Source organism: Heloderma suspectum, chromosome 5 (assembly GCF_057233095.1).
Source record: "Heloderma suspectum isolate Gila_16-S chromosome 5, 16-S_ref, whole genome shotgun sequence".
Classification (NCBI taxonomy): domain Eukaryota; kingdom Metazoa; phylum Chordata; class Lepidosauria; order Squamata; family Helodermatidae; genus Heloderma; species Heloderma suspectum.
Genome location: NC_139462.1, coordinates 4,846,819 through 4,872,809, shown reverse-complemented (window position 1 = coordinate 4,872,809; position 25,991 = coordinate 4,846,819). Strand labels below are relative to the sequence as shown.

Genomic DNA, 25,991 nt, shown 5'->3' with positions numbered 1-25,991 from the left:
GGGGCTTGGATAGCAACTCTCCAATGGTAGAAAGAGCCGCTGTGGTCTGGGACAGCTCTGAGGTTTGCAGGGGAGCTGCAAGCTCTACAGCACAGGTGTGTTTCATACAGCTACGGCAGCATCGCTGGTCTTGGCTCCCACCAAAGATGGCATCTGTGTCCTCCCTCCGTGCCAGAGCTGGTGCTGTTTATGCCCAGGTGGGCTGACCTTTGGTGTGAGTGCCTGGGCTCGTGGAGTTGAGCCATATGTCCCATTGAACAGTGACCCATAAATCAGAATAAAGTTCTGCAATACTCTTCTCCATCCCCAAAATGGAACTCAAATGGCAGGCAACTTGGGCTAAAAGTAGCCAACCATGGCATGGAACCTGCTTGGATTTCTCTTCCATAGCCTTGATGGCGGTGAAGGGAGCATTCTTCTCTGGTACTGGCCTCCAGATCTAGGGGATGGTGTTGATAACCAGCTGGTATTTTAGTGCTCCAGCCAGTAAAGATGTGCCCTTTCAGGAAGCAACCAACACTGGGACCTGAAATCCAGTAAGCTACAGACTCTGCCAAGTCCGAACCATGATGTTTTGCGCATACATGTTTACTTGGAAGTAAGTCCCACTCTGTTCAGCAGGGCTTAATTCCAGGGAAGGTGGATAGGATTGCAGCCTTCCAGTAAAGTCCTGTGTGTGTTTACTCTCAAGTAATTAGCATTGTCTTCATTTGTTTGGGGGGGTGTCTTACCCCCAGGTAAGCATGCCTAGGTTTGCAGTCTTGGTCCCCTGTCTGCCTTTTCTGTGATCCTCTGCTTCTTAATCCTTTCTTTTCCTTGCTAATCCCATAAAACCCTTGGTAAACACAATCCTGTCTCTATGTGTCTATTCTTCCCCCTTCCCGCCCAAGCAGAAGCACTCTTCCTTGGTCTACCATTTTTGGAAATGCTAGCAAAGCACTTTTATTTTTCCTCACTGCATAAAATGTGCATGCTGTTTTTCTCGTTGAAAAAGAAATGCCTGAAAAATCACTGTATTCCAGACCTTTGCACCCCCCTCTTTACCTGTGTAGGTGCTGTCTGCCCTTGATCGACCTTGAGCATTTCGGAATGCACAACTTGAGGGATATGTGAAGCTGCCTCAGACTTACTCAAAGTGTTGGTCCACAGACAGAGGGAGGAGCTTCCTGCTTCCAGGTCCTTTTAACTGGAGACACCAAGGATTGCACCTGGGGCTTTCTGCCATTGAGCTGTGGTCCACTCCCAGACGACACAGGGAGTTTTTTCAGCTTGAAATAGTGATATTCTTTGTTTAGTTTCTCCTTCGCTCCCTCTCTCCCTGATCCGACTAGATTCTGGGGTCCTAGAGATCCCTTTGTCTGAATGCAGCAGGATAAGACCTGCCTTATTCTTCTCTCCATGCCATGTGAGTTCCAGGCTTGGCGGGCAGGCTAGGCAGGACAGCTTAGGGTCTCTACTATCCATGGCTTCATGAACTGTGCCCTAAAAGAAAATGTAACTTATGTGCCAAAGAATGTCAAATTCCATTGCCTCAAATTATGAAAGCTTAGGAAGGCTTGTCTGCCTGTCTTTCTCTCTTTCCATAATTCCATTTCTGTTAGCCAAGGAAAAGGGGTGAGAAATGATGCAGATGACTTGGCCTCACCTCTCCACCAACCACTGTTGCCTCTGAGATGTCACTAAACATGGCCCACCTGATTTCAGATTTCAGGCTATAAGGACTAGATCTGTGTATGTGTGTGGGTCTTTTAAAAAACGAAAGCTGAGAATCTTGGGGTCATGAGTTCTGCGCTTCTCTGTACTACAATATAATACTAAATTCTCTGTGTTTGTCTGGCTGTGGAAGTACATGGTTGTTCCACCAGACTCCATAGAGGGTTTTATCCATGTCAAGTCCAGATCCACTGAGCTTGAGCAAGCACTACACTGGATACCTTTCTCTGTCTGACCGAGCTAATTGAAACTTTTGGTTTAACTTGCCTGTTGCTGCTGCCATGTGATCTACTTAGTCTACTGCTCTTAGAATAGTGTTTATGGATGGAGATACCACTACTTGAACTTCCTACACTTGTACTGAGACACAACAGAAGTACACAACTTAAGCTTTGATATGTGTTTTTCCTTGACTGTTTCCACAAAGGAGAGTGTGTTGCTCTGTTTATTTTAATGTGAAGTTCTCTGGGATCACCAGATTTTGCAATCTTTCATTCCCCCATCCCACTTTTTCCCTATGTAGTTGGTATACATTGGGTGGCCCTTTGATTGTTGCTGTTCCATTATAATATTAGCACTTTGCTTGCTGAAGTGCTTGCTTCAGAGTGTTCAAAGTGGTTAACATGCATTCTTCAATCGTAATCCTCACAACAACATTGTAAGGTAGGCCTCTGTTATTATTACAGGCTGAAGAGGCAGGATTGCAGCTTGAAATTGATAGGCATATGGTCAAGGAACACCTAATTTGAATGCATTCAAATCTCCAGGGCCAGATGAACTGTATCCTAGAGTCATAAAGGAACTTGTAGAAGAACTCTCAGAACCACTGTCTATTATCTGAGAGAAATCATGGGAAATACAGACCAGTCAGTCTGACATCAATCCCTGGGAAAATCCTGGAGCAGATTATAAAGCAATCCATCTGGAAGCACCTTGAAAACAATGCAGTGATTACTCGAAACCAACATGGATTTGTCAAGAACAAATCCTGCCAGACAAATCTGATCTCCTTTTTTGATCAGGTCACCTTCCTTGTGGACCATGGGAATGCTGTAGACATCATATACCTCGACTTCAGCACAGCTTTCAACAAAGTGCCCCATGATGTCCTGATGAGCAAACCAGCTCAAAGTATGCTAGATGAAACAACTATTAGGTGGATCCACAGTCAGCTACAGAATTGGACTCAAAGAGCGCTTATCAATGGGATCTTCTCAAACTGGGGAAAGGTCACGAGCTGGGTACTGCAGGGCTCAGTCCTGGGCCCAGTGCTCTTCAACATTTGTATTAATGACTTGGAGGAGGAGGTGCAGGGAATGCTGATCAAATTTGCAGATGATACAAAATTGGGCGGGATAGCTAATACCCTGGAAGACAGAAACAAAATTCAGAGTGATCTTGATAGGCTGGAGTGCTGGGCAGAAAACAACAGAATGACATTTAATAGGGAGAAATGCAAGTTCTGCACCTAGGAAAAAGAAACCAAATGCACAGTTACAAGATGGGGGATACGTGGCTCAACAACACTACAAGCAAGAAGGATCTTGGAATTGTTGTCGATCACAAGCTGAAGATGAGCCAACAATGTCATGTGCTGCCAAAAAGGCAAATGCTATTTTGGACTGCATTAATTGAAGTATAGCTTTCAAATCCTGGGAAGTACTAGTTCTCCTCTACTCAGCACTAGTTAGGCCCCATCTGGAGTACTGTGTCCAGTTCTGGGCACCACACTTTAAGAAGGATGCAGACCAACTGGAGAGGGTTCAGAGGAGGGCAACACAGATGATCAGGGGACTGGAAACAAAGCCCTGTGAGGAGAGACTGAAAGAACTGGGCATGTTTAGCCTTGAGAAGAGAAGACTGAGGGGAGATATGATAGCGCTCTTCAGGTATTTTAAAGGTTGTCCCAGAGAGGAAGGCCAGGATCTCTTCTGGATCATCCCAGAGTGCAGGTCACAGAATCATGGGCTCAAGTGACAGGAAGCCAGATTCCAGCTGAACATCAGGAAAAACTTCCTGACTGTTAGAGCCATACAACAATGGAACCCAGGCAATGGAGAGGTAGTGGGCTCTCCCACACTGGAGGCCTTCAAGACGAGGCTGGACAGCCATCTGTCAGGGATGCTCTGACTTGGATTCCTGCACTGAGCAGGGGGTTGGACTCGATGGCCTTGTAGACCCCTTCCAACCCTACTATTGTATGATTCTGTGATCCCCATGGTACCGATGGCAGGGGCGAAGTGACTAGTCTTAAGGGCATCTGGTGACTTGTTCAGTGGCTGAGCTGCTAATATTTCTTTCACTGATTTCCCCCTCGCCCCAAACCCTGAAATCAAAATAGTGGCTGGGCAGAGGCACACCTTCTTAGAATTAAGGAACAAGGGCGCCTTTGAGCACACGATCAGCCCAGGAATTTTTTTCTTCGTCCCAGAAGGTAACACAAAAATCCATTCCTTGTCCCACCGCCCCGTAAGGGTTCTTCCATCTCTGCAGCCTAATTTAGAAGGGGGAAAAGAAGTATTTTTGTTTTTGTTAAACGATTGGGAGTCGGAAACTCTTGGTGATCTTCTGCAAATCGCCCAGAGATATACAAGTAGATCCCAGCCTACCTTCTGCCCACCCCTGTGTAAGACTCTGCGCTACGCCCCTTCAGTGCAGAGCTGTCAAAATGTTTGCTTGTTTGCTTGCTTGTGTCAGACATGTTTTATCTGTTCTGAATCTCCCACCATTCATGGGATGACACCATCGTAGGAGGGAGGGAGAAAAACTCTCCCTTCGCTTTCTTCACATCATGCAAAGCATCATTCTAAAACCCCTAGATCCTGTCCACTGCTAAACATAATTCCGCATTGCACAGTCTAATGTCTGCTCAACCCCCACACCTGTGTTTAAGATTTTGGGGGTAGATGACTGGGGCGCAGTGGGGGGTGGGGGGAGGAAAGCTGCACAATGGTCTGTAATGACGTCTTTCCCCACACGCTTGCTTTCACTAGTGTCCATTGTGTGAGTTTCTGCTGCCGTTTGGTGCAGAGATTGCAACTGAACAGCCGGAGGCAGAGGAGGAGAACATGACTGTGGTGTTGCTAAGATGCTTGGTGAATATTTGGCGTAATTGCTGTGGGTTAACAAATGCAGGGGCTCCTTTGTATCCTGCCTTGCCCCCTCTGCTCCTTCTGCTGCCACGAGGAAAGTTCTGGTGCCTGCAAATGGTGCAAACGCTGTATTTCTCCATGGGAGAGGTGGCAACAAAGTAGAAGCCAGTTGCGTTTCCTCCTTTGCTTTGGGGAAATCTGACCGGGCAGGACTCCTGGCCAGCAGTGACAAGACAGGGGCTGGAATCTGTATGGGGCAGTGGGCTGTCTCTTGCTTGGGTTGCCCAGAGGTGAGTCCAGCTTGCTAGGCCAAGGCGAACTGCGCTAGATGCGCCACCCACTTCCCCAGTGCATGAGGCCTTCGTCAGGGAAACGAAGCTGGAGAATCTTCAGACGGCCTGGACAGAGGCGCTCTTGGCTCTGGCTGGAAACCTAGTTCCCCTGCGAAACAAAGGGGACCTCCAGAGGGAGGCAAAGAGTTAAAGCCCCCCATCCCCTGTGGCCAGTAGTGTGGTGGAGCCAGGAATGCGGCGCTGGTCCTTGTTTGTTAGCAGGGACACTGATATCATCTGCCACCCCCTCAGACTCCCCTGGTTCCTCTGAGGTCAGCTGCAATCCTCACAGTAGCTGAGGGAAATGCATTTCCTCAGCAGCCATGTGTTGTTTGCTGTTCTAATGCAAAGTATTTTGGGGTGGCTTGGTCTTCAGTGGGCAGTGAAGACCCATCAGCTTGACAAAAGCCCTGCTCCTGGTGGAGATGAAAACACCTAGAAGTGCTTTGGTGATATGGATCGACACAGCTGCCCACGTTTTCGGCCTCTCCTTGTCTGCAGGTCAGGATGAGCTCCTGCACTTCCAAGTTGACCACTACATCACTGGATTAGTAGGATCATAGAATCATAGAATAGTAGGGTTGGAAGGGGCCTACAAGGCCATCGAGTCCAACCCCCTGCTCAATGCAGGAATCCAAGTCAGAGCATCCCTGACAGAAGGCTGTCCAGCCTCGCCTTGAATGCCTCCAGTGTGGGAGAGCCCACCACCTCCCCAGGTCATTGGTTCCATTGTCGTATTGCTCTTACAGTCAGGAAGTTTTTCCTGATGTTCAGCCAGAATCTGGCTTCCTGTAACTTGAGCCCATGATTCCGTGTCCTGTACTCTGGGATGATCGAGAAGAGATCCTGGCCTTCCGCTCTGTGACAGCCTTTCAAGTACTTGAAGAGCGCTATCCTATCTCCCCTCAGTCTTCCCAAGGCTAAACATGCCCACTTCTTGCAGTCTGTCTTTATAAGGCTTTGTTTCCAGTCCCCTGATCATCTCTGTTGCCCTCCTCTGAACCCTCTCCAGTTTGTCTGCATCCTTCTTAAAGTGTGGTGCCCAGAACTGGATGCTGTACTCCAGATGAGGCCTAACCAGTGCTGAGTAGAGGGGAACTAGTACTTCCCAGGATTTGGAAGCTATGCTTCTATTAATGCAGCCCAAAATGGCATTTGCCTTTTTTGCAGCCGTATCACATTGTTGGCTCACATTAAGCTTGCGATCTACAACAATTCCAAGATTCTTCTCACTTGTAGTGTTGTTGAGCCACGTATCGCCCATCTTGTAACTGTGCATTTGGTTTCTTTTTCCTAGGTGCAGAACTTGGCATTTCTCCCTATTAAATGTCATTCTGTTGTTTTCTGCCCAGCACTCCAGCCTATCAAGATCACTTTGAATTTTGTTTCTGTCTTCCAAAGTATTAGCTATCCCACCCAGTTTTGTGTCATCTGCAAATTTGATCAGCATTCCCTGCACCTCCTCCTCCAAGTCATTAATAAAAATGTTGAGGAGCACTGGGCCCAGGACTGAGCCCTGCGGTACCCCACTCGTTACCTCTCCCCAGTTTGAGAAGGTCCCATTGATAAGAACTCTTTGAGTCCGATTCTGTAGCCAACTATGGATCCACCGGATCGTTGTTTCATCTAGCCCACTTTGAGCTAGTTTGTTCATCAGGATATCATGGGGCACTTTGTCGAAAGCTTTGCTGAAGTTGAGGTATATGATGTCTACAGCATTCCCACGGTCCACAAGGGAGGTGACTTGATCAAAAATGAGATCAGATTTGTCTGGCAGGATTTGTTCTTGACAAATCCATGTCAGCTTCGAGTAATCACTGCATTGTTTTCAAGGTGCTTCCAGATGGATTGCTTTATGATCTGCTCCAGACTTTTCCCAGGGATTGATGTCAGACTGACTGGTCTGTAGTTCCCAGGTTCCTCCTTTTTGCCCTTTTTGAAGAGAGGGACAACATTCGCCCTCCTCCAGTCTTCTGGCACTTCACCCATCCTCCATGATTTCTCAAAGAGAATAGACAGCGGTTCTGAGAGTTCTTCTGCCAGTTCCTTTATGACTCTAGGATGCAGTTCATCTGGCCCTGGAGATTTGAACTCATTCAAAGTAATGAGGCGTTCCTTGACCATATGCCTATCGATCTCAAGCTGCAATCCTGCCCCTTCAGCCTGCACTCCCCATCCAGAGCAGGTTCAAACTGTGGCTTGCAGGCAAAGTGTGACTTGCCTGTTCGGATGTGTAGTTTGCTTCTAAATCAGATGGCAGAAGGGAAATCGGAGCATCCAGCAGAGGCGGGAGTGTGCAAGCAATTCACAGACCAACAACCCACTGCCTAATTGCCTTTAAATCTCCTGTTCTCGGTCAAATTGTCTCGTGTTCCACTCCATTCATATTCTTCCTCCACTGCTTGAGCTTTTGAAGCTGCATAACGTTTTGGGAAGTTTGAGCTAGAATCCAAAGAACTTGCAGCTGTGGGAAAAAATACTCTCGCAGTGCTTCATATCAAAGCCAGGCTGTTGTAGGTTTTTGGTACTGGGGCCGATCGGTCACCATCAGTTTCTCCCTGAACACCTGCCACCTTTCTGTTTCCCTTGGGTTCCAAGTGGTGTGTTACAGGGCTGCCACTGTGGTGGTCTGTACCAGAAAAAGGCACTTTTTCAACAAGCAGATTGAAGTGAACTCTAATAAATGAAAGCTTCTGCCATAATAAGTGTGTAAGTCCTTAAGGTTTTTTGCTGCTACAGACTAACACGGATGCCCTTCTGGAAGTTGCTTCCTAATTAAGCCCCAAAGGGCTTTAAAAGGCAGTTAGACAAATTCGTGGAGGATCAGGCTATCGGTGGCTATTAGTGTGATGGCGATGTATTACTTCCAGTATCAGAGGCAGTATGCCTGTGTACTCCAGTTGCTGGGGAACACAGCTGGGAGGGTGCTATCACCCTTGTGTCCTACTTAAGGGTTTCCCACAGGCAGCTGGTTGGCTACTGTGGGAACAGGATGCTGGACCTTTGGTCTGATGCTTGGCTGAAATGCCAAGCAAGATTGCATGGGCCTCAGTAACGTTTCCCAGCACCAGCCATGCAAGCCAGTGTGCTGATGGTTTGTGTGCGTGTGTATGTGTGTGTGTTTGTGTGCTCATATTGGGTTCTGTTGTTTTTCCCTCTTCTTCTTTTATGGCTCCCCCCGCCAACTTTTGAGACTTTGCAGTTCTAATGCAATGCGCATCTTCCCTTCAATGTGTTATTAAAAATAAAAAGGTGTATGGCATGGATGGTATGATACAAGGATATCACTTCTTTCTTTGGCTGGAAGCCAGGGGGAGGTGAAAGCTTCAGTGAGGGCTCTATTTTTATATCAGACACACTTCTCCTCGATGTCACTTAAGATGCATTCTGTCATAACCTGTTTGGGGCTGGAAGACTGGAGAAATGTGCAGGAAAAGATACTGACGACATACTTCTTTTTGAGATGGGGAAATAGCGATGGTACAGAGGCCTCTTTGGAGTGTCTGAGCATTTGAATCGGATGCAGCGAGTGTGTGAAATGCTTGAGTGTCTGAGTGGCAGGGATGTGCCCTGTTTGATTTTGCGTTCTTGTTTTGCCTGTGGATCACTTATTTCAGGATATGGGTCACGGTTTGACTTTTTGTGTCGCTGTTATGGTAGATCTGATGCACCTCTAGGAAGCGTCGCTGTTAAAATGATCATGGATGACTTGCTGAAAAATAAAATGATCTCAAACTTTCCCCCCAGCTTGAAACTTGAGGCTTAAAATGGGAGGCACGCACTGAGTAAAAGGCAAGACCCGTGACATTTTGTAGGAATATCGGTGGTATCTGATTTCTTCGCAAGCATGGGGGCAGGTGAGAGAGAGGGACATTGGTTCATGGGGTGCAGGACTGCTGGAGCAGCCTGTCCTTCAGCACACTCCCTTCTCTTCTCTGATTCTCTTGAGGCAGCAGCCTTGCCCAATCCAGCACCCTCCAGATGTGTTGGAATGGGGGTGATGGGCATTGTAGTCCCACCCATCTGGAGGGTGCTGGATTGAGGAAGGTTACCTTTGCTAATGAGAGGTTGGTGGGTTTTTATTTACTTTAATAGTTGTATATTCTGCCTTTCTATTTACATTTAGTAGAATAGTTGAGCAGCAAAATAAAATATAGTGGTAGACATTAATTACTATTAAAAGTGCTGGGCAGACTTTGCCTGGGAGATATAAGTGGGGCCAGGCGATTCTCCCTCTGTGAAGATTCCCAGAGCCCCGGGGCCACTACAGAGAAGGCCCCTCTCCCCCTACAGCTACCTGCCTAACTTCGGAAGGCAAAGGGTGCCTGGAGGAAGGCCTCTGAGAGGGTCTCAACTGATGGGCAGGTTCCTAGAGGAGCAAGATATCCTTTGCCCTTTAACCGTAAGCATAGTGTGAGCCTGTTTGCATGTCACAACAGCTCACGGTGGCTTAAGTTGCCCACGGGGGCTGTTGCATCGTGCCAGGGGCCTGTGGGCACCGTTTGTGTCTGCACAGCAGTGCATTGAGTGTGGACATGCCTGTGGGAGATGTCAGTCTAGTCCTCAGTGGTGGCCGAATTGTGTTTAGGCTCTACTCCTAGAGAGGAGAGGTGGGAGGATGGCTCGCTTGACTGCTCCTCCCAAAGAAACAAAGGCTTTGCACATAGAAATGTAGCACGTCATGGGAGAACCCTTCTTCCTAATGTACCAGCTTACCCTGCCCCACCTGATCCCTGCACATAAATCTGGGGAAGCACTCAGTGTGCAAGTATTTGGGAGGAGAGGTGACTGGTACATCAGGAAGAAGCTTTCTTGCACGCGCGCACGCGCACACACACACACACACACACACCCAACTCCCTAAATACCTTTTTCATTTTTTTCCTGGAGGTGCATTTAGTCAGCTGGACAAATTCATGGAGGCTCTTGGTGGCTACTAGTTGTGGTAGCTGTATGCTTCCTCCAGGATCAGAGGCAGCACAACTCTGAATACCAGTTGTGTGTTGGATTATGGGAGTTGTTGTTCAATACATCTAGAGGGCTCCAGCTTGGGGAAAGCCAATATAGGCTTTTGGTCTGATCCCATACAGCTCTCCTTATGTGAGCCCCCTCAATCTAAGCCCAGATGCAGCTGGACCATCATGGTGAGAACTAGGCCTAAATTCTATACAACGGCAACTAACCTTGCGGAATATGGTCACCCTCATATGCAGTGGAAGACTGCAGTGCCATAAGGAGATTTAGTGCTATGCAGTGCATGTGATAAATAGGTTTTTTTTCTGGCAACTTCTTTTTTGGGGGTGGGGATGGGTAGGGGGCATACTCTGTATTACTGTTGCTGGGCACATGTTTCATGCATCATCATTCTCCATCGCATGCCCAACGAAGGAGGGCTGGTTGAAGACACTTGGTGGCCCAAGATAGAAACCAAATGGCACCTCTTCTAATTCATGAACACAGGGCGTGATCCACCAGAAAGTGAGAGCCAGTGTGGTGTAGTGGCTAGAGTGTTGGACCGGGAGTCAGGAGATCTGGGTTCTAGTCCCCACTTGGCTATGGAAGCTCACTGGGAGACTTTGGGCCAGTTACAGACTCTCAGCCCACCCCACCTCAACAGGGTTGTTGTTGTGAGGATAAAATGGAGGAGGAGGATTGCATACACCACCTTGGGTTCCTTAAGGAGGAAAAAAGGCGGGATATAAATGGAATGAATGAATGAATGAAAGTACCACTGTGCAAGCCCCATTGAATTGAATGGGAGCTTCATAAAGGAGCTGCCTGCCTCCCTTTAAAATGTCCAGAGTCCACAGCCACCTTTTGTCCCATGATAGACCCATTTCTGCAAGACAGAAACAGTGCACCTTATGGGGAGGCAGCATAGCTGACTGGTAGAGCCCCTGCTTTCCATGCAGAAGGTCTCAGGTTTGATTCCCAGCATCTCCAGGTAGGGCTTGGGGAAAAATCCTGCCTGAACCCCTGGAGAGCTATTACTGTCCATCAGTGCTGACAATACTGGGCTACAGGGACCAAGCATCTCTGTCAGTGTAAATCTGTTTCCTACGTTCCACGTTCCTGAACACGTTTAACAAGGCTGTCCCTCTCAGCTGAAAAACATTGGTGTAGCTTTGGATGTGTCAGCCCTTAGGACCCAGGGGGAATGTTTTGAGAACTCCTTGGGCAAGGCGCTATGCGTTTCTTCCCTGATCAGGGATTATCCAGAGCCAGTGACTTGGCTCCTGCACTGGAAGTGGAACCGTGGCTCAGTCCTGTCTTTTCTCCCCCTTTCCCGCCCCGCATCTCCTCTTTGTTTCCGAAGGCACCCTGCTGCATCGCTGTAGAGCATGGCCTCTTGCTGATCGGGCTGAAGTTTACCGCAGAGCCGGAGCAACACTTGGTGGGTCCGATGGCTACAGCCAACAAAGGTGAGTGGCGACGGGTGTGGTACCGTGGTACCCATGTGGCAGGATGCCTGTTGCCGTGGTGACAACGAGGCATCCTGTTTGGCCTCATTTGTCTTTCTGTGTCAGGGCAGGTTTATTTTTCCATGCGGGCTGCAGTTCAGAGCTCATCTGCCCCAGAGCTGCCCCTGTTGGGACGCCAGAGCTGTCCTGCTGGACCAGGCAAAGTCTAGCAACTGTCAACTCCAGTTGGAGACCTCTAGCTGGAGGCTCACAAGCAGGACATGCTGGAAGGGGGATGACTATTCCCTGGCCCCTTGCTTGTCCCCAACACCTGGCACCCAAAGGTGCACCGCACCTCTCCGTAGAGTGGTGGTTCCATTGAGCTATCAGGCTAATAGTAGTTGCTAAATGGATGCAACATGAATTTTGTCTGATCTTTTTTTGGAAGCTGTTGGCTGTTGCCACAGAACAGCAAGAGAGAAATGTGTTTTTTTCAAATAAATCTTGTCGGCAGCTCAGCAGAACTGTTCTGAAGTAAGTGGAACGTAGCCAGAGGTAGTAGCATCCAGGAACACACAAAAGGAGTTGGCTAAATTTCGTGCAGAATTGCTGCATCTTTACCTTACAATTTTTTTACATTTGTATCTGCAACCTGCCTCCTTTAATCATCAGTTTTAGTAAGCAGATGCAGGTGTTAAAACCATCAGCTGCAGATGTCTAAGAAATGCCTCTGGCAAATAAGTCCAATTTTCACAGCTCGCCCATGATGAAAGGATTGGAGCCAGTTTGGTGCAGTGGATAGTTATGGCCTTGAATGCAGGAAGATCCAGGTTCGAATTCCCACAGCTGTGAAACTCACTGTAGGTGGTTTGGTGCAAATGGTGGCCTCTTGGCCTAACCTTCCTCATGGGATTGTTGCAGAATAACGCCTGAGTTCCTTGGAAGAAGGACTAGATGCAGATGTGATAAACAGACCCTGCAAGGGGCCAGCCCTACACCTTTGAAGGGTTCAGCCACCCTTTTAGAAGACGTTTGGGGTCTCCTAGGAACCAGCTCTTCTGTATTTGCTGTATTTTGTGTAAAATTCCCCCACCTTCTTTGCATCCCCACCTCTCCCACCATTATTTTGCCTTATTTAATACCCGGTGCATTGCTCATGGAAGTGGAGTCAGGAACCCCCCCACCCTTTCACATTGTGCTGGACAAGATTTTCTGGAAAGGCAAGTCACTGTAATTCACCCTGGAGGGGAGATGAAAAAATCCTTTAACAGAGGAAGCTGCCCCAAAGAAGACGGCAGTGGTTATTTTCAGTCTTCCTGACTGGCTGCCTTTATGAGTTTGCATCTGTGCAGCAAATAATGTAGACCATAAGTCAGCCTTGCCCAGCCTAGTGCCTTCCAGATATCTTTGGCCATGACTTCCATTATCCCCAGCCAGCAGGGACCTCGTTGGAGTTGATGGGAGTTGAGGTCCAGCACATTTGGACATCACCAAGTTGGGGGAGGTTCACCAAGGCTGCCTTAAGGTGAGGTTGAGAGGCAGCATGGTAGAACCGGGTTCAAATTCTCACCTGGCCATGAAGCTCACACGGTGGTAAATTACTGCTAATACAGGAGGGAATAAACCCAGCTAGAAGGGTAGAACTCAGCAACGATCATGGGGCTGGAGCATCTCCCCTATGAGAAAAGGTCACAACAGCTGGGATTGTTTAGCTTGGAGAAAAGGAGGGTAAGGGGAGACGAGAGAGGTGTACAGGATTATGCATAGTGTGGTGAATGTGGATAGGGAGACATTTTTCTCCCTCCCTCAGAATACTAGAACCCAAAGGGATACTCCCATGAAGCGGAGTGGTGGGAGATTCAGGACAAACAAAAGGAAGTCCTTCTTCACACAGCACATAGTTCTACTACGGAATTTGCTGCCACAAGACGTAGTGATGACCACCAGTTTGGATGGCTTTAAAAGGGGGTTGGACAAATTCCTGGAGGAGAAGGCTGTTGATGGCTACTAGTCCTGATGGCTCTGTGCTACCTCCATTACCAGAGGCAGTGAGCCTCTGTACACCAGTTGCTGGGGACCATGGGTGGGAGGGTGCTGTTGGACGCATGCCCTGCTTGTGGGTTCCTGGTCGACAGCTGGTTGGCCACTGTGTGAACAGAATGCTGGGCGAGATGGACCCTGGGTCTGATCCATCAGGGCTCTTCTGATGTTCTTAATGTTACTGTTGTAGTAAACTACTGCCATGTCTCAGCATAAATCGAACCGTACCCTGGCATTATTTCTCAGCCACTGGGCCTCCACCGGAAGACCTGATTCCCTGTTTGAGAAGAAATGGAAGACTCTTTTTTTGACTTTGGATACTCGAGTTCAGATCCCCTCTTTGCCATTAGCTTGCTGGGTAGCCTCAGGCGCATCGCTTCCCTTTCAGTCTGGGTGGTGCCAGGTACCAAGTGTGGCTTGTGCTGAAGCTACCCCTGCCCCCCAGTACCCTGCTTCTGTGGCGTGTCTGGCAGGCCTGCCAGATCTCTGTTCTGTTCAGATCTCTGTTCAGATCTCTGTTCAGGCCAGATCTCTGCCAGATCTGGCCTGCCAGATCTCTGTTGGTTTTGGCCACCTAGCGTAATGGACTCAGGACAGGTTTTGCCTTTGCTGCTGCAGCGCCCCAAGCTCAGTTTCTTAATTCTCTCTATAGGAGTGAGGGAAACCCTCCATTTATGTAGAGAGGGGCCATTGTTTGGTGGTAGAGAAAATGCCTTGCATCTAGAAGGCCCGAAGTTCCATCCTTGGCACTTTCACTTAAAAGGAGCAGGTAGTAGCAGATGATGGGATAGACCTCTGAATCCCAGTTGCTGGGGAATATGGGCTGGAGTAGGCCACTATGCTCGTGTCCTGTTCGAGGGCATCCCATGGGGCATCTAGTTGGCCACTGTGGGAAACAGGATGCCAGACTTTGGTCTGATCCAGCAAGGCACGTCTTCTGCTTCTCTCTGCCTGAGACCCTGCAGAGCAGCTGCCAGTTAGAGCAAAAAATACTGGGGTACCTGGACCACTAGCCTGACCTAGAATGAGGCAGGGAGAAAGTCAAAGGGGAGACTTGCGAGTGAGGACTAAAGTTGCCTTTTGCCCGTGGTGACTTAAACCAGGAAGAACCAAGCCAGCCTTTGGTCTGCATAGCCCCATGCTGGGTTTCCTTCCTCAGTCACACTGGAGGGTGACGGAATAGTTCCTCTGGGCTGGCCTGCATTTTGACAGGCTTAATAACAGATTCCTGCTCTGTTCTCCCAGTCTGGGTTCGATCCCCTTCCATTGCATCCCCTCGTAATCTTTCCCTGAATTCCCCCATGCTGCCCCAAGCCGCATTTGATCTCTCCTTCCCCTTCCTTGGCGTCTTCCAGGTGTTGGGCAACAACTCGCATCACACCCAGCTAGTGTGGCCATCTGCAAGGCACCAGGACGGGAAGGCTGATTTCATCTGATGTTTCTCTCTCTCTAATAGGTTCTTTGTTTGTTTAAGTGCTGATCCCACTGGTGTAATGTCCAGATCAACATGATTGTTTCTGGGGATGAGACTGGATCTGAGACTGGATTCCTCTTGGGCCCTGGCGTGGCCGAGGCATGCAAATAGTGTGAGAATGGCTGACCAGCTTTGACGCAGCTGCTCCCCGTGCCTTCAAGCCAAGGGAGGTCCCCAGGCGCTCCCGTGGTGCTTGTTCTCCTCTCCGGGGCCTTAAAGAGGCAGTGGAGAGACCACAGGGCATTTGCAGCTCTGCCTCCTGGCTCTAAAGGGCTGGGGCAAAATGTCAAGGACACTGTGTCGCCACCATCTGGGACTGGCAGGGTGGGAGGCCCCGGGCACAAGCTGTATGTCCCTTTGCCCAGGTGCAGTTGTTAACTGCTGTCCCAAGATCAGTCGCCCATTGCATTTCTGAATTCATCCCTGAATAAAGAGCATCAGGCTACTAAACTATTTTATTTTTCTAGAATCATTAGAGCATAATGTAAGTAGGAAATGGGTCCCTGACCCTCAGGAGCTTGCAAGCTAAATTTATAACAACCTACAGTTATTCTCAGAGGGACTGATCTCTTTAAGTATTGGGGGGGGGGGAATCAACCCAGTTATACAGTCTTGCTTGTCTGTGCTGCTCCGGTATCAAGCGAATTTATCCCTGCAACACAAACCCTCGACCTGGCACGCTTTTACCCATTCTAACAGCTTAGTCGCTTAAACTTGGGTAACTGTTTATTATTTATTTATTTATTGCATTTATATCCCGCCTTTTTTCCTCCTGCAAGGAACCCAAGGTGGCTCACATTATCCTCCTCCTCTCCATTTTATCCTCACAACAACAACCCTGGGAGGTAGGTTGGGCTGAGAGTCCGTGACTGGCCCAAAGTCACCCAGTGAGCTTCCATGGCTGAGTGAGGACTAGAACCCGGATCTCCCAGCCCAACACTCTAGCCACTACACCAGACTGGCTCTCTTATTAATGTAAACCACCAGCAACCCAAATTCATAACAATATTGTGGGGTGGGGGTGGAATATGCCATCCTATGACCATGGTTAATTGCCATGTTGTCTGGGGATGGTGGGAGTTGTAGTCGAACACATTAGAAGGGCAACAGGTTGGGGAAGAGATGGAGGGGAGAGGCACCTAATGTGAGATACCAAGCCCAACGCGCCTATTTGTGCTCATAGGATTGCTTCAAGAAGTGATTCTGCAGGTGAAAAGCATTGCTCAAGAGGAGACCTTTATGCTCCTGGGATCTCTAGCCAGCTGCTGCTAGTGCTGAAGCTTATGGAATGCCTAGTTGCCCACCCTTGGGGCAGGAGCAGCTAACAAACAGTTGCACAGCTCTTCTTCCAGTAGTCAACACTCCCTTCTTGCCCAAGCTTGCTGAGTTTTGTTCAGTTGTTTTGCTTTTATTTTGAAAGCAGCTGCCTTGTGTCATTCTCTGTCCAGCAGATATGCAGTGACCTGTGGCCATGGAGTCTCCCCATTTCCTTTTTGAAATACCTCTGCGATGAGCTGATCTGGGCTGTGAGTGGCATTGTCTTTAGGGATGGGGAAACCTTAACAGTTTTGGGCGTAGTGGCAACTGGACCTCTACAGGCTGTTTATGACATGAAGCAGCCCCAAGCAAAAGGTTCACAGTGGAGGCCCAGGGCAGGAGGGAATGAAAGAGGTAGGCTTCTACAAGTATGTAACCTACCCTTCAAATATTTTTTCCATGGTGGCTCAAGCATATTTAAAAAAATCAGTGTAAACACTTAATGAGCAAGAAGGAGTCAAAAAGCCTTGGGCAGTTCATTTATTTGTTATTTACTTAAGCTGCCTCTATACTGCTTGACATCTCAGGATTCCCAAGGGGTTTATGTAAAAAAAAAAAATACAGTGCAATATAAAAACCAATATAAAGCAATACCTTAAAAACATTACAACAAAGCAGTAAAGGAGAGCAGTGTCGTGATCGATTACAAGTCAACGGAGTGGAGAAATGCAACTATTGGCCATGTTCACTTAGAGTGGAACCTCCCTGTAGAGAGGCAGGATAGCTTTGTCCCCAGCAGCTGCTGTTCAAACTGGGCATGGTCGTCATATGCATGCCATTCATGTAATTTTCCCCAAAGCACCTGGCTGTCCACTGTTGGTAGCAGAATGCTGGGCTGAACGGCTTGATACAGCAAGGCTCTTCTTAGGGCACAATCCTATGCGTGTTTAGGCAGAAAAATATTCTAGAACTCCCAGCATTCCTCAGCCGGCATGGCTGGCTGGGGAATGCTGGGAGTTGTAGGACTTCTTTCTGTCTAAACACACATAGGCTTGTGCCTTTAGTCTGCCAGCTGCCTTGTCCTGCCACAGCTGCTGAGCTAATGGGGAGCAAAGACTGACAGTGTGGCTATTTAGGGGCCGGGAATTCAGTTGACTGGGCCTGCCCCAGCAGGATGCCGAATTCCGTTCCGCATGCAGAACCACACCAGCTTTCCCCAGGTTTATAAAAAGGGGGTGCGTGATCCTTGAGCTTAATGCTTAGGATTTACACCATACATTTCAAGCGCTCAGATTGCTTCTCTGCGGTCCCTGCAGTTCTGTAAGGTAGGCCGGTACGAATACCTTCCTTTTACAGATGGGAGGCTGAAAGATAATGGCTTGACCTGGGTTCATCTGGTGCAGCCTTCCCTGGCCTGGTTCCCCTTCAGATGTCTTAGGCCACAGTTCTCATTATCCCTAGCCAGCATGGGCAGCCACGCTGGCCGGGGATGGTGGGAGTTGTAGTCTTGCAGCTCTGGAGGGCACCAGGTTGGGAGGAGCTGGGAGAATTAGCTGGTGCGGATGGAGACAGGCGGTCAGCAGTTTCGTCTTCCGTCTGTGTCTGCCCGTAATCCCCCTCAAGCTTTCTCTGTGGGCCCTTGGGGATCCTTTGGAGCCTGGCTTGGGTGTGAAGTGAGCATGGCTGCTGGTGTAAATAGCGTTAAGCAGGGGGTGAATAAAATTACTGGTGGAGAGATCTGCCAAGAACTGTGGGCCATGATAGCGGAATAGAACCCCCATGGCATCACAGGTGCTGGGGGCATGCAGTCACGGGCTGTTGGGATTTCCGTTGCTGGGAATTGTGCAGAGCTGAAAGCCCAGTCAAATGGGAATGTTTGGCTCACGTCTGCAGGGGGCCGAATCCCTCTTGCAAATTTCAGGGTTGGGAATCGTAACACTTGGGGGGAACTCCAGGTGGAGGAGGTGAGTTCTGCCCTGCCCATGAATTCACCACCCCCTCCCCGAAATATCAGCCGAAATCTTGTGGATGGAGTAGTGCATTGTGCATGTGCGTTGGTGTGATTTTTTGCTCGGTCCTAGATTTGGAAAGAGGTTGCTAGACTAGGTGGACCTTTGGCCTGATCTAGCATGCCTCCTTTTTTCAGATGGCGATTGTTGCACGCAGCCAGGCTCTTGCAGGAGAAGGCAATACAGATGCTCCTGAACCATTTTTCTGCACCCACAAAATACTCTCCCCCCACATGCACACTTTCTTCCCTCCCTGCATGTAGGAGCAGCTTGCATGGCTGTCAAATGAGGCTGCCATCTCCAAAAAGCTCCTTCCACACAACAAGCCAGTCTCTAAAAGGCCACAGGATGTGACTCTCTCCCTCCCCCTATGCTGCCACAGAATAATATGCACTGTCTTCCAAGATATCCCCTAAAAACATTATAAATAAGTTTCCATGGGAGAAAACCTCTGCAAAGAGAGATGGATCTTTTCCTCCAGAAGCTTTGAGATAGCTGAGATTTTGCTTGTTGGAAGCACGATTCCATCTGACACACCTCTGCTCCCAGAGGGGGCGTGGAAGGTCCCTGGGGTTCTTCTTTCTTCTTCTTCTCCTTTCCCTTTCCCAGTCTCCAGGGCACCACTCTTATCTCTGCATGCCTTCATGTCATCAATCTGTAAGAACCGCAGCTGGTGCCCGACGATAGCAGTTCTGCATTGTAATGAAAGCCGCTCCAAACTCAGCTCCGCGGTGTCTTCTGTACAAGCTTGGCTTCCCCCCCTCCCCAGCCATGCTGATTTTTCCTTGGAACAAACAATAATGGAGGAGGAGTCTTCTGTGAGGCTTCCGCTGCAAGTCCGGGTCTGGTTTTCCAGATGGGCCGACCTGAAAGTGAAGCGGGGCAAGGTAGCCTGTCTCCAGTGGCAGATTTTGGTGTGCTGTTTTAAAAGATAGCATATGGTCTGTCTATTAGGGTTTTTAAAGTGTGTGTGTGTGTGTGCGCGCACGCGCGCGCACACACACACCATCCTGTCTACAGGAAGTATTTGGATTTTTGGCCCCCTGGTGCCAGAGCGTCTTTGGCCATTTTTGTTTCCCGCTGAGGAACCTTATAACTGGAAGGCTTCAAAAACCTCCGTCCCCTTGCCTAGCCTGCCCAAAGGCGAGGCTCTCAACCCCAGGGGTGCAGGACCTCAGATGTGGGGCCCAAAGACGGACCTCCAGAGTTTCTTAGAAGCCGCTCCCCCTTTCTCCCAACCACCAATTGTGCGGCCCCCTCCCTGCCAATGCTGAAAGGTTGAAATGTCTCTTCGAGGGCTCATTGACTGGTGGCAAGAGCTTTACACGCAGGTAGGCTGGTATTTTTGGTGTTCTGTCCCTGCCCACCATGGGCATGCAGCCCCAAAGGGATTCGGCCCTACAGCTGGAAGGGGCCCTGCCCCCCGGTCCATCGCAGATCAACCTACGCAAGTCCGGCCACAGTCCACCACAAGCAAAGGCTGCCAAGGGGCTTCCAGAGCGGATGGCTCATCCTCACACAGAAGTCTCCAAACGGTCTATCAGCCCACCTGCTAACAGGACACCTGGATGGAAAAAACCTGCTTTTCAAAACCTAGAAAACCCTATGGGCTCAGGTCTTAAAAACCACAAAAGCAACCCGTTTTGAAAACAAAATTCCCAAAACATAATTTATTCTGGGACTATGTAACCTTGTTCACAAAACAGGGGTGGGGGTGACTTGGAAGCTTCAAAAAAAGCAGCCTCCCCCCGCCCGCCCCCCAAAAGTGATGGGGAGAAACTTAGAGTTTTGCTGTGGCCTCCATTAACGTTGCTGGCACCCCTCCACCGATTTGAATTAGCCGACAAAGACAAAATGGACAACAGTTTACAACCACTTTTGGCCTGGCTTTGCAGCTGGAAGCGGACCTTTGCAGCTGTGCCTCGCCCTTTTTCCACCCCCACCCCGATGTACAGGGTTCAGTCTGAGATATTCCCATGTTGATTTCTCCATTGCAGTAGGTCAGTGTGAGCTCGACGCTGGGTCAGTAGAGTTGGGGGGGCATGCGGAGGGAGGTATTTGGAGAAAATAGCACAGTGGGACACTGTAGGAGAGAGCTGTCATTCTTCATGTTACTGTAATCTGGCCTTCCCCAGCTGGTGACCTCCAGATGTGTTGGACTGTAACTCCCAGCAGGGCTGGCTGGGGATGCTGGGAGTTGTAGTCCAACACACCTGGAGGGTGCCAGGCTGGGGAATGCTGCTGAAATCTGACAGTGGTGGGGTCCCTGCTTGTGAGTTTCCTGGAGGCGCTTTCTTTGCCATGGTTGGAAACAGGATGCTGGGCAAGATGGCCCTTGGGCCTGTTCTAGCGGGGCTGCCCTTGTGTTGTTGTTCAGTCTTCTATGTTCTCTGTGTGTGTTTTAATATGAAGGAGCATTTAACCATGTGTTTCCCCCATCACAATCTGGCTTGGTACAGTCCAGGGGAGTTTCACCGCTACTTCTGCTGTTTTTGTGCCAACCAGGTGAGCCTGTGCCTGGGTGAGGGTGATCCTGTGCCTCCCGGGTCCACCTCTGAATAACCTGCGTCTGCTTGAGCTGGGAATCCAAGCGCTTGTTCTGTCTGACGTTGCTCCTTTGAGGCGCTTCCTGAAAGCTGGCCGTGGTTGCTCATCTGTGTTTTGCTTTGCTGTGGCTTCTCTAGGCACCAAGCCCAAAGTGGGAGCTGTCCGTTTTGCCCCCACCCAGACAGTGGAAGGATCTTCCAGCCATGTTCACTTTGATGAGAAGCTCCACGATTCGGTGGTCATGGTGAGCCAGGAGAAGGAAGGTAACTTTCTCGTGAAGGTAAGAGTGGTGCAGTCCGATCCTATGCATGTTTCTTGCAAGTAAGCCTGTCTTTGTTCAGTGGGGTTTACTCCCATGTAAGTGGGCACAGGATTGCTGCCTAAGAGTTTCAGGGGGTGGGGAGGAAGAGCCGAGGACGTATGGTGGGAGACCTCTGCGAATCTGCTAATGCAAGCAGGATGTCTTGCAGGTTTTGGTGTCATAAAATGCAACTTTGTGGCAACTGCTTTGTGGCTGATCCAGAGTCATGGAGGTCAGAGCTGTGTGTTGCTTTTCCAACGCAGGTATTCTAGACACCTTGCAGGTGCACAAAATGTCATTGAACAGCTCCCCCCGCCCAAAACATGTAAAACGGGTGGGCAGCTTGCAGCCCCTCCACATATTTTGGCTTACAACTCCCATCAGCCCTAGCCGGCATAGCCAATGGTGAGGGATGATGGGAGCTGTAGGCCAGAAGATCTGGAGGGCTACATGTTACCCGCCCCTGCTGTAAAACATGCAAAAATTATGCAGACGTTACGCACACTTGCAAAGGCTTGCTCACTTTGCAGTGCTGAGAAGTGGAAGCAGCTCTTTGGGGCAATGAATCTCTGACCCACTGAAAACCCTGTTGTTTCCCCACACGCTTTCACACCTGCCTTGTTGGCCATGATGACTAGAAACCGATGTTCAAAACCAAACCTAGCAGCAGCAAAAAGGCTGATATTCTTAGGAGCCGGAACTTGTATGTCCAGCATCACATCCTGTCTTTTTGCTGAATCCTGAAATAGGCCCAGCTCTGGGTCAGTAACTTTTGACAAGCCCAAGTCTTTGCACTTTCCATGGCAGGTTTTTTGTCTAGTTATTCTTTGGCCCCTGAGAGCTGGGTTCCTTCTCGCCCTCCAGAGAAAACAACTATTTCCAGGAAGTTGGGCATGGGAGAGGGACCTATATATAAAACATGTGTGTCCGGACCCGCCTTGATGATAGCATATTGAAATTAGCAGGTCCTCTTTATAGCCCTGGGAATTACTGGTTTAATTCACCTTTGGCCTTGACTCTTGGAAGCAGTCCAAGTGAGGGATCCAGGAAGATTTGCACTCTGGCTGGTTGGTGGCTTGGCTGCCACTGACGCCAAGCTTATCCCAATTAGCAGCGACATCCTAGAATTTCCTCTGCTTTCCTTAACAAATGGGGCTGTGGTTGTTGAGAGCAGGTGGAAATCTTCTTCCAGCCTCATATTATATCCTCCAACTCTACCTCTTGAATAGGAACGATGTGTATATTTTTACTTTGCCTACACAAGAAGGTTCGGTAGCAGGGCAGGTGGAGGTAGAACGAGAACCCAGGAGCCTCGGAGGGCCTTGGGCCAATGCAGAGGTGCGATTAGGTAATTCTGGACTCTGGGCAGAAAGGTCTTTTGGGAGCCCCCCATTGATGGCCATGTGGATTTCTCCAACCTTGAAGCACACCTTTGACCTCTCTCTCCACCCGCTCTCCCAGGGTCGTTCCATGCGTCATAACTGCTGTTTCATTCCTGATATGCCAGATCCATTTGCCTACAGGACTAAAGTGGAGTTTGCTTCTGATACTAAACACATTTGTTGTAAAAAGAGGTACCTTTTTAAAGCAAAAATAATTAAGGGAGCATCTGTGACCATGTACACCTCCAATTATAAAACATGGGGGGGTGTTAGAATTTATTTATTTATTACAGTTATGTCCTGCCTTTTTTCCTCCTAAGGAGCCCAAAGCAGCATACATAATCCTCCTCCTCTCCATTTTATCCTCGCAACAACAGCTCTGTGAGGTAGGTTGAGCTGAGAGTCTGTGATTGGCCCAAAGTCACCCAGTGAGCTTTCATGGCCGAGTGGGGACTAGAACCCGGAGCTCCCGACTCCCAGTCCAATGCTGTCACCACTACACTGCTCTGGCTTTTTTTTTAAATAAGAAAGGATGCTGCAGTAAGCAGTGTCAGCCCCAGTGGGTCGTGGATGTGTCCATGCTGACCCAGCTACCACGCAGCTCCCATTCATTTCAGTGAGCTTGTGCAGGAGACACTAGGCCGGTTTGCCACTGGGCCCATCATCAGCTGCTCTCTCAGTGATAATTTGGGGGCCCCTAGGTTGTGGGGCTCTGGTCATTGGTCCCAAGGTCTAGTCCTAGCTGCACCCCTGGCCCAGTGAGCCAAAGGGGCAGGCGAGAAGGTGGGGGGACATCACCCAGGGCTTAAAAATAATGGATGTTGTGAGGGTTGCTAGGCTGTGCAAAGCATGTGCACTGTATATACAGAGTTGTAACGTACTGGAGTACTCTTCAAGTACTTGAAAGGTTGTCACAGAGAGGTAGGGCAGGATCTCTTCTCGATCATCCCAGAGTGCAGGACACGGAATAATGGGCTCAAGTCACAGGAAGCCAGATTCTGGCTGAACATCAGGAAAAACTTCCTGACTGTTAGAGCAATACGACAATGGAACCAATTCCCTAGGGAGGCGGTGGGCTCTCCCACACTGGAGGCGTTCAAGGCGAGGCTGGACAGCCTTCTGTCAGGGATGCTCTGACTTGGATTCCTGCATTGAGCAGGGGGTTGGACTCGATGGCCTTGTAGGCCCCTTCCAACCCTAGTATTCTATGATTCTATTCTATGGAGATTAAATTGAATTAAAAGCTTAGTAGCCCACCAAACGCATGCAAATGTAGTACTTAACCCAGTAGGGCCTGGTTTTCTCCTTGTAGTGCGAGAACCAGCAATGGCCTTTGCTTGTGCCCTGAGAGATGCAGTGAGATTGGCTCATGAACTCTGTCTCAGCAGTCAGCTGCTGCACTTTGCTAATTTTCTAGCTGTTTTGTCAAATGCAAACAAGCCCTCAGCAACCTGGGTGGACACCACCACCACCCCGTTGTCCAGAGCGGTTGCCCATGAAAGCTCATCCTCTGTGGGGATGGCTGCATGTTCATGTTGCAGGCAACTTGCCATGCAGAGCATCACGTGTGACGATCTTGCACATGTACATTTTATTGTGATGGTGCCGCAAAATGGCATTATGGTCAATTGCCGCAGAAACGTCAGTTTCATACATGTCAGTTTCCAGGGCTGGCCCATGAGATTTGGGTCCCTGAGAGAAAATCCAGAGGCTCCCAACACGCATTAGTATAGGGCATGACCCGCTGGGAAGTTCTCCTACGCAAGCCCACTGAAATGAATGGGAGCTGCACAAGCACACAGGAGTGTTACTGCGCAGGTCCCATTCATTTCAATGGGCTTGCGCAGGAGAACCTCCCAGCGGGTCATGCCCAGAGCTGAGGTCCATTGCTCTCCCATGAGCTGCCCCTGCTGGCACCCAGCATTCACCTTGCGTGGAACCTGTGCTGTGTCTCGCTGCACTCCATCCCTTGGGTGAGTTTTAAAAAAATATTCTGCTGCCCCAGAATGCACGTGGTGGCTGTTCTGGTCGAATGTTTCCACTGTAGGAAGGACCAGAACCAGCTGGTTCATTTCATCGCATTTGTTTTTTTTTAATTGGCAGTGATGAAACCCTCCCTATAGACTTTGAAGATTTTTTACTGTAGAAAACTTTATATCCTCTTCTGGAAACAGCTGTTTGCAGTTTTTATTCTCTTGCCAGTCGTATTTTGTCTCCCTGGAGTCAAGGGTTGTGGGGGTGGGGAGAAAAGACTTTGCTTGGCCTGGTGGAAAGCAGGCTGTGTCGAGGGACCGTGGCGCTGATTCCTTCCAGAGCTCCTGTTTTGCCCGTAGATCCTATGGCAGTTGCGCATTATGCAGCTTAATGGCCCTCGAATGCCTATTGTGTTTCCTGCTCACAAAGATGCAGTAGGAAGCTTTGGCGTGGTTCATACTTAACAGGAACCCACATTTTCCTGGTATGTATTCGATACATGGTGAGCCTCAAGTTTGCGTGCTTACCCATCTCCTCCTCCCTTTCACATGTTTGAGCAGAGGACTGGAAGCTTTTTGCTTTAAACTTTAAATTAAACTGCAGTAAGCAAAATGAGAGCACCGCCACCCCCCCATCAAAACGACAAACTTTTTTTGTAAGCAGTCAGTTTGGGGGGGAGAGGTGGCGTATACATTTATCTAATAATTAATAATAATCGCTCAATTAAAATAGAGCCATTTTTACTCATTCTTATTTAGATAATAATTAGGAGGAGGATAGTAAGGAGAACTCTTTAAACTTTAAGCCCCAAATGCTGTCTGAAAAAGTACAGCCTTTAGCCTGGTGGTGTTTGGAAGAGAAGACCAGGAGAGTCTCCCCCAGCCAGGCGTTCCTTGATGTCATTGTTGAAAAGGCCTCATCCTGGCCCCGATTCCCAGTTTTCAGATGGTGAGGAGACCCAAAGCAGGGCCCCCAAGGAAGATCTTCCCGTCAAATAAGGTCCTCAGTAGATGGTTAAGGACGCTGCAGACAAAGATGGGAGGGTGGTTGCCTTTGGTCCCTTCTCATGGTCTTCCTGGGAGTATGTGGCTGGTTGTGCTGGACCCACCTTGGCCTCACCTTGCAGGGCTGCTCTTACGATTCTACACTTGCAGAACCTTCTGTGCTTCTTGCTCTCTCTGATGGGCAGGGAGTGTAGCTCAGTGGTAGAGCTCCTGCTTTGCATGCGGCTGGTCCCAGGTTCGATCCCCGGCAGCATCTCCAGGTAGGGCTAGGTAGGAACCCTGCCTGAAACCCTGGGGAGCCATTGCTGGTAGTCAGTGTCAGCAACACTGGGCTAGATGGACCAAGGGCCTGGCTCAGTGTAAGGCGGCTTCCAGTCTCCCTGTGTTATAATGACTGTTTTGTCTGTTAGTGTGCATGGTTTTCATTGTTGTTCTTTAGAACTTGCATTCGTTTAACTGCTCTGT

The 25,991-nt window shown here is 49.2% G+C and overlaps 1 protein-coding gene across 1 annotated transcript in view; it reads left to right on the top strand.

Annotated features, from left to right (window-relative positions):
• The window catches only part of ADISSP (adipose secreted signaling protein), a 97,388-nt gene that overhangs the window by 28,175 nt on the left and 43,222 nt on the right, over positions 1 to 25,991 (top strand). The window contains exons 2-3 of the mRNA XM_084855251.1: positions 11,454 to 11,559; positions 21,003 to 21,145. Of these exons, the coding sequence (XP_084711377.1) occupies positions 11,541 to 11,559; positions 21,003 to 21,145 (162 nt within the window). The 5' untranslated portion in view covers positions 11,454 to 11,540. The remainder of the gene's footprint in view (positions 1 to 11,453; positions 11,560 to 21,002; positions 21,146 to 25,991) is intronic.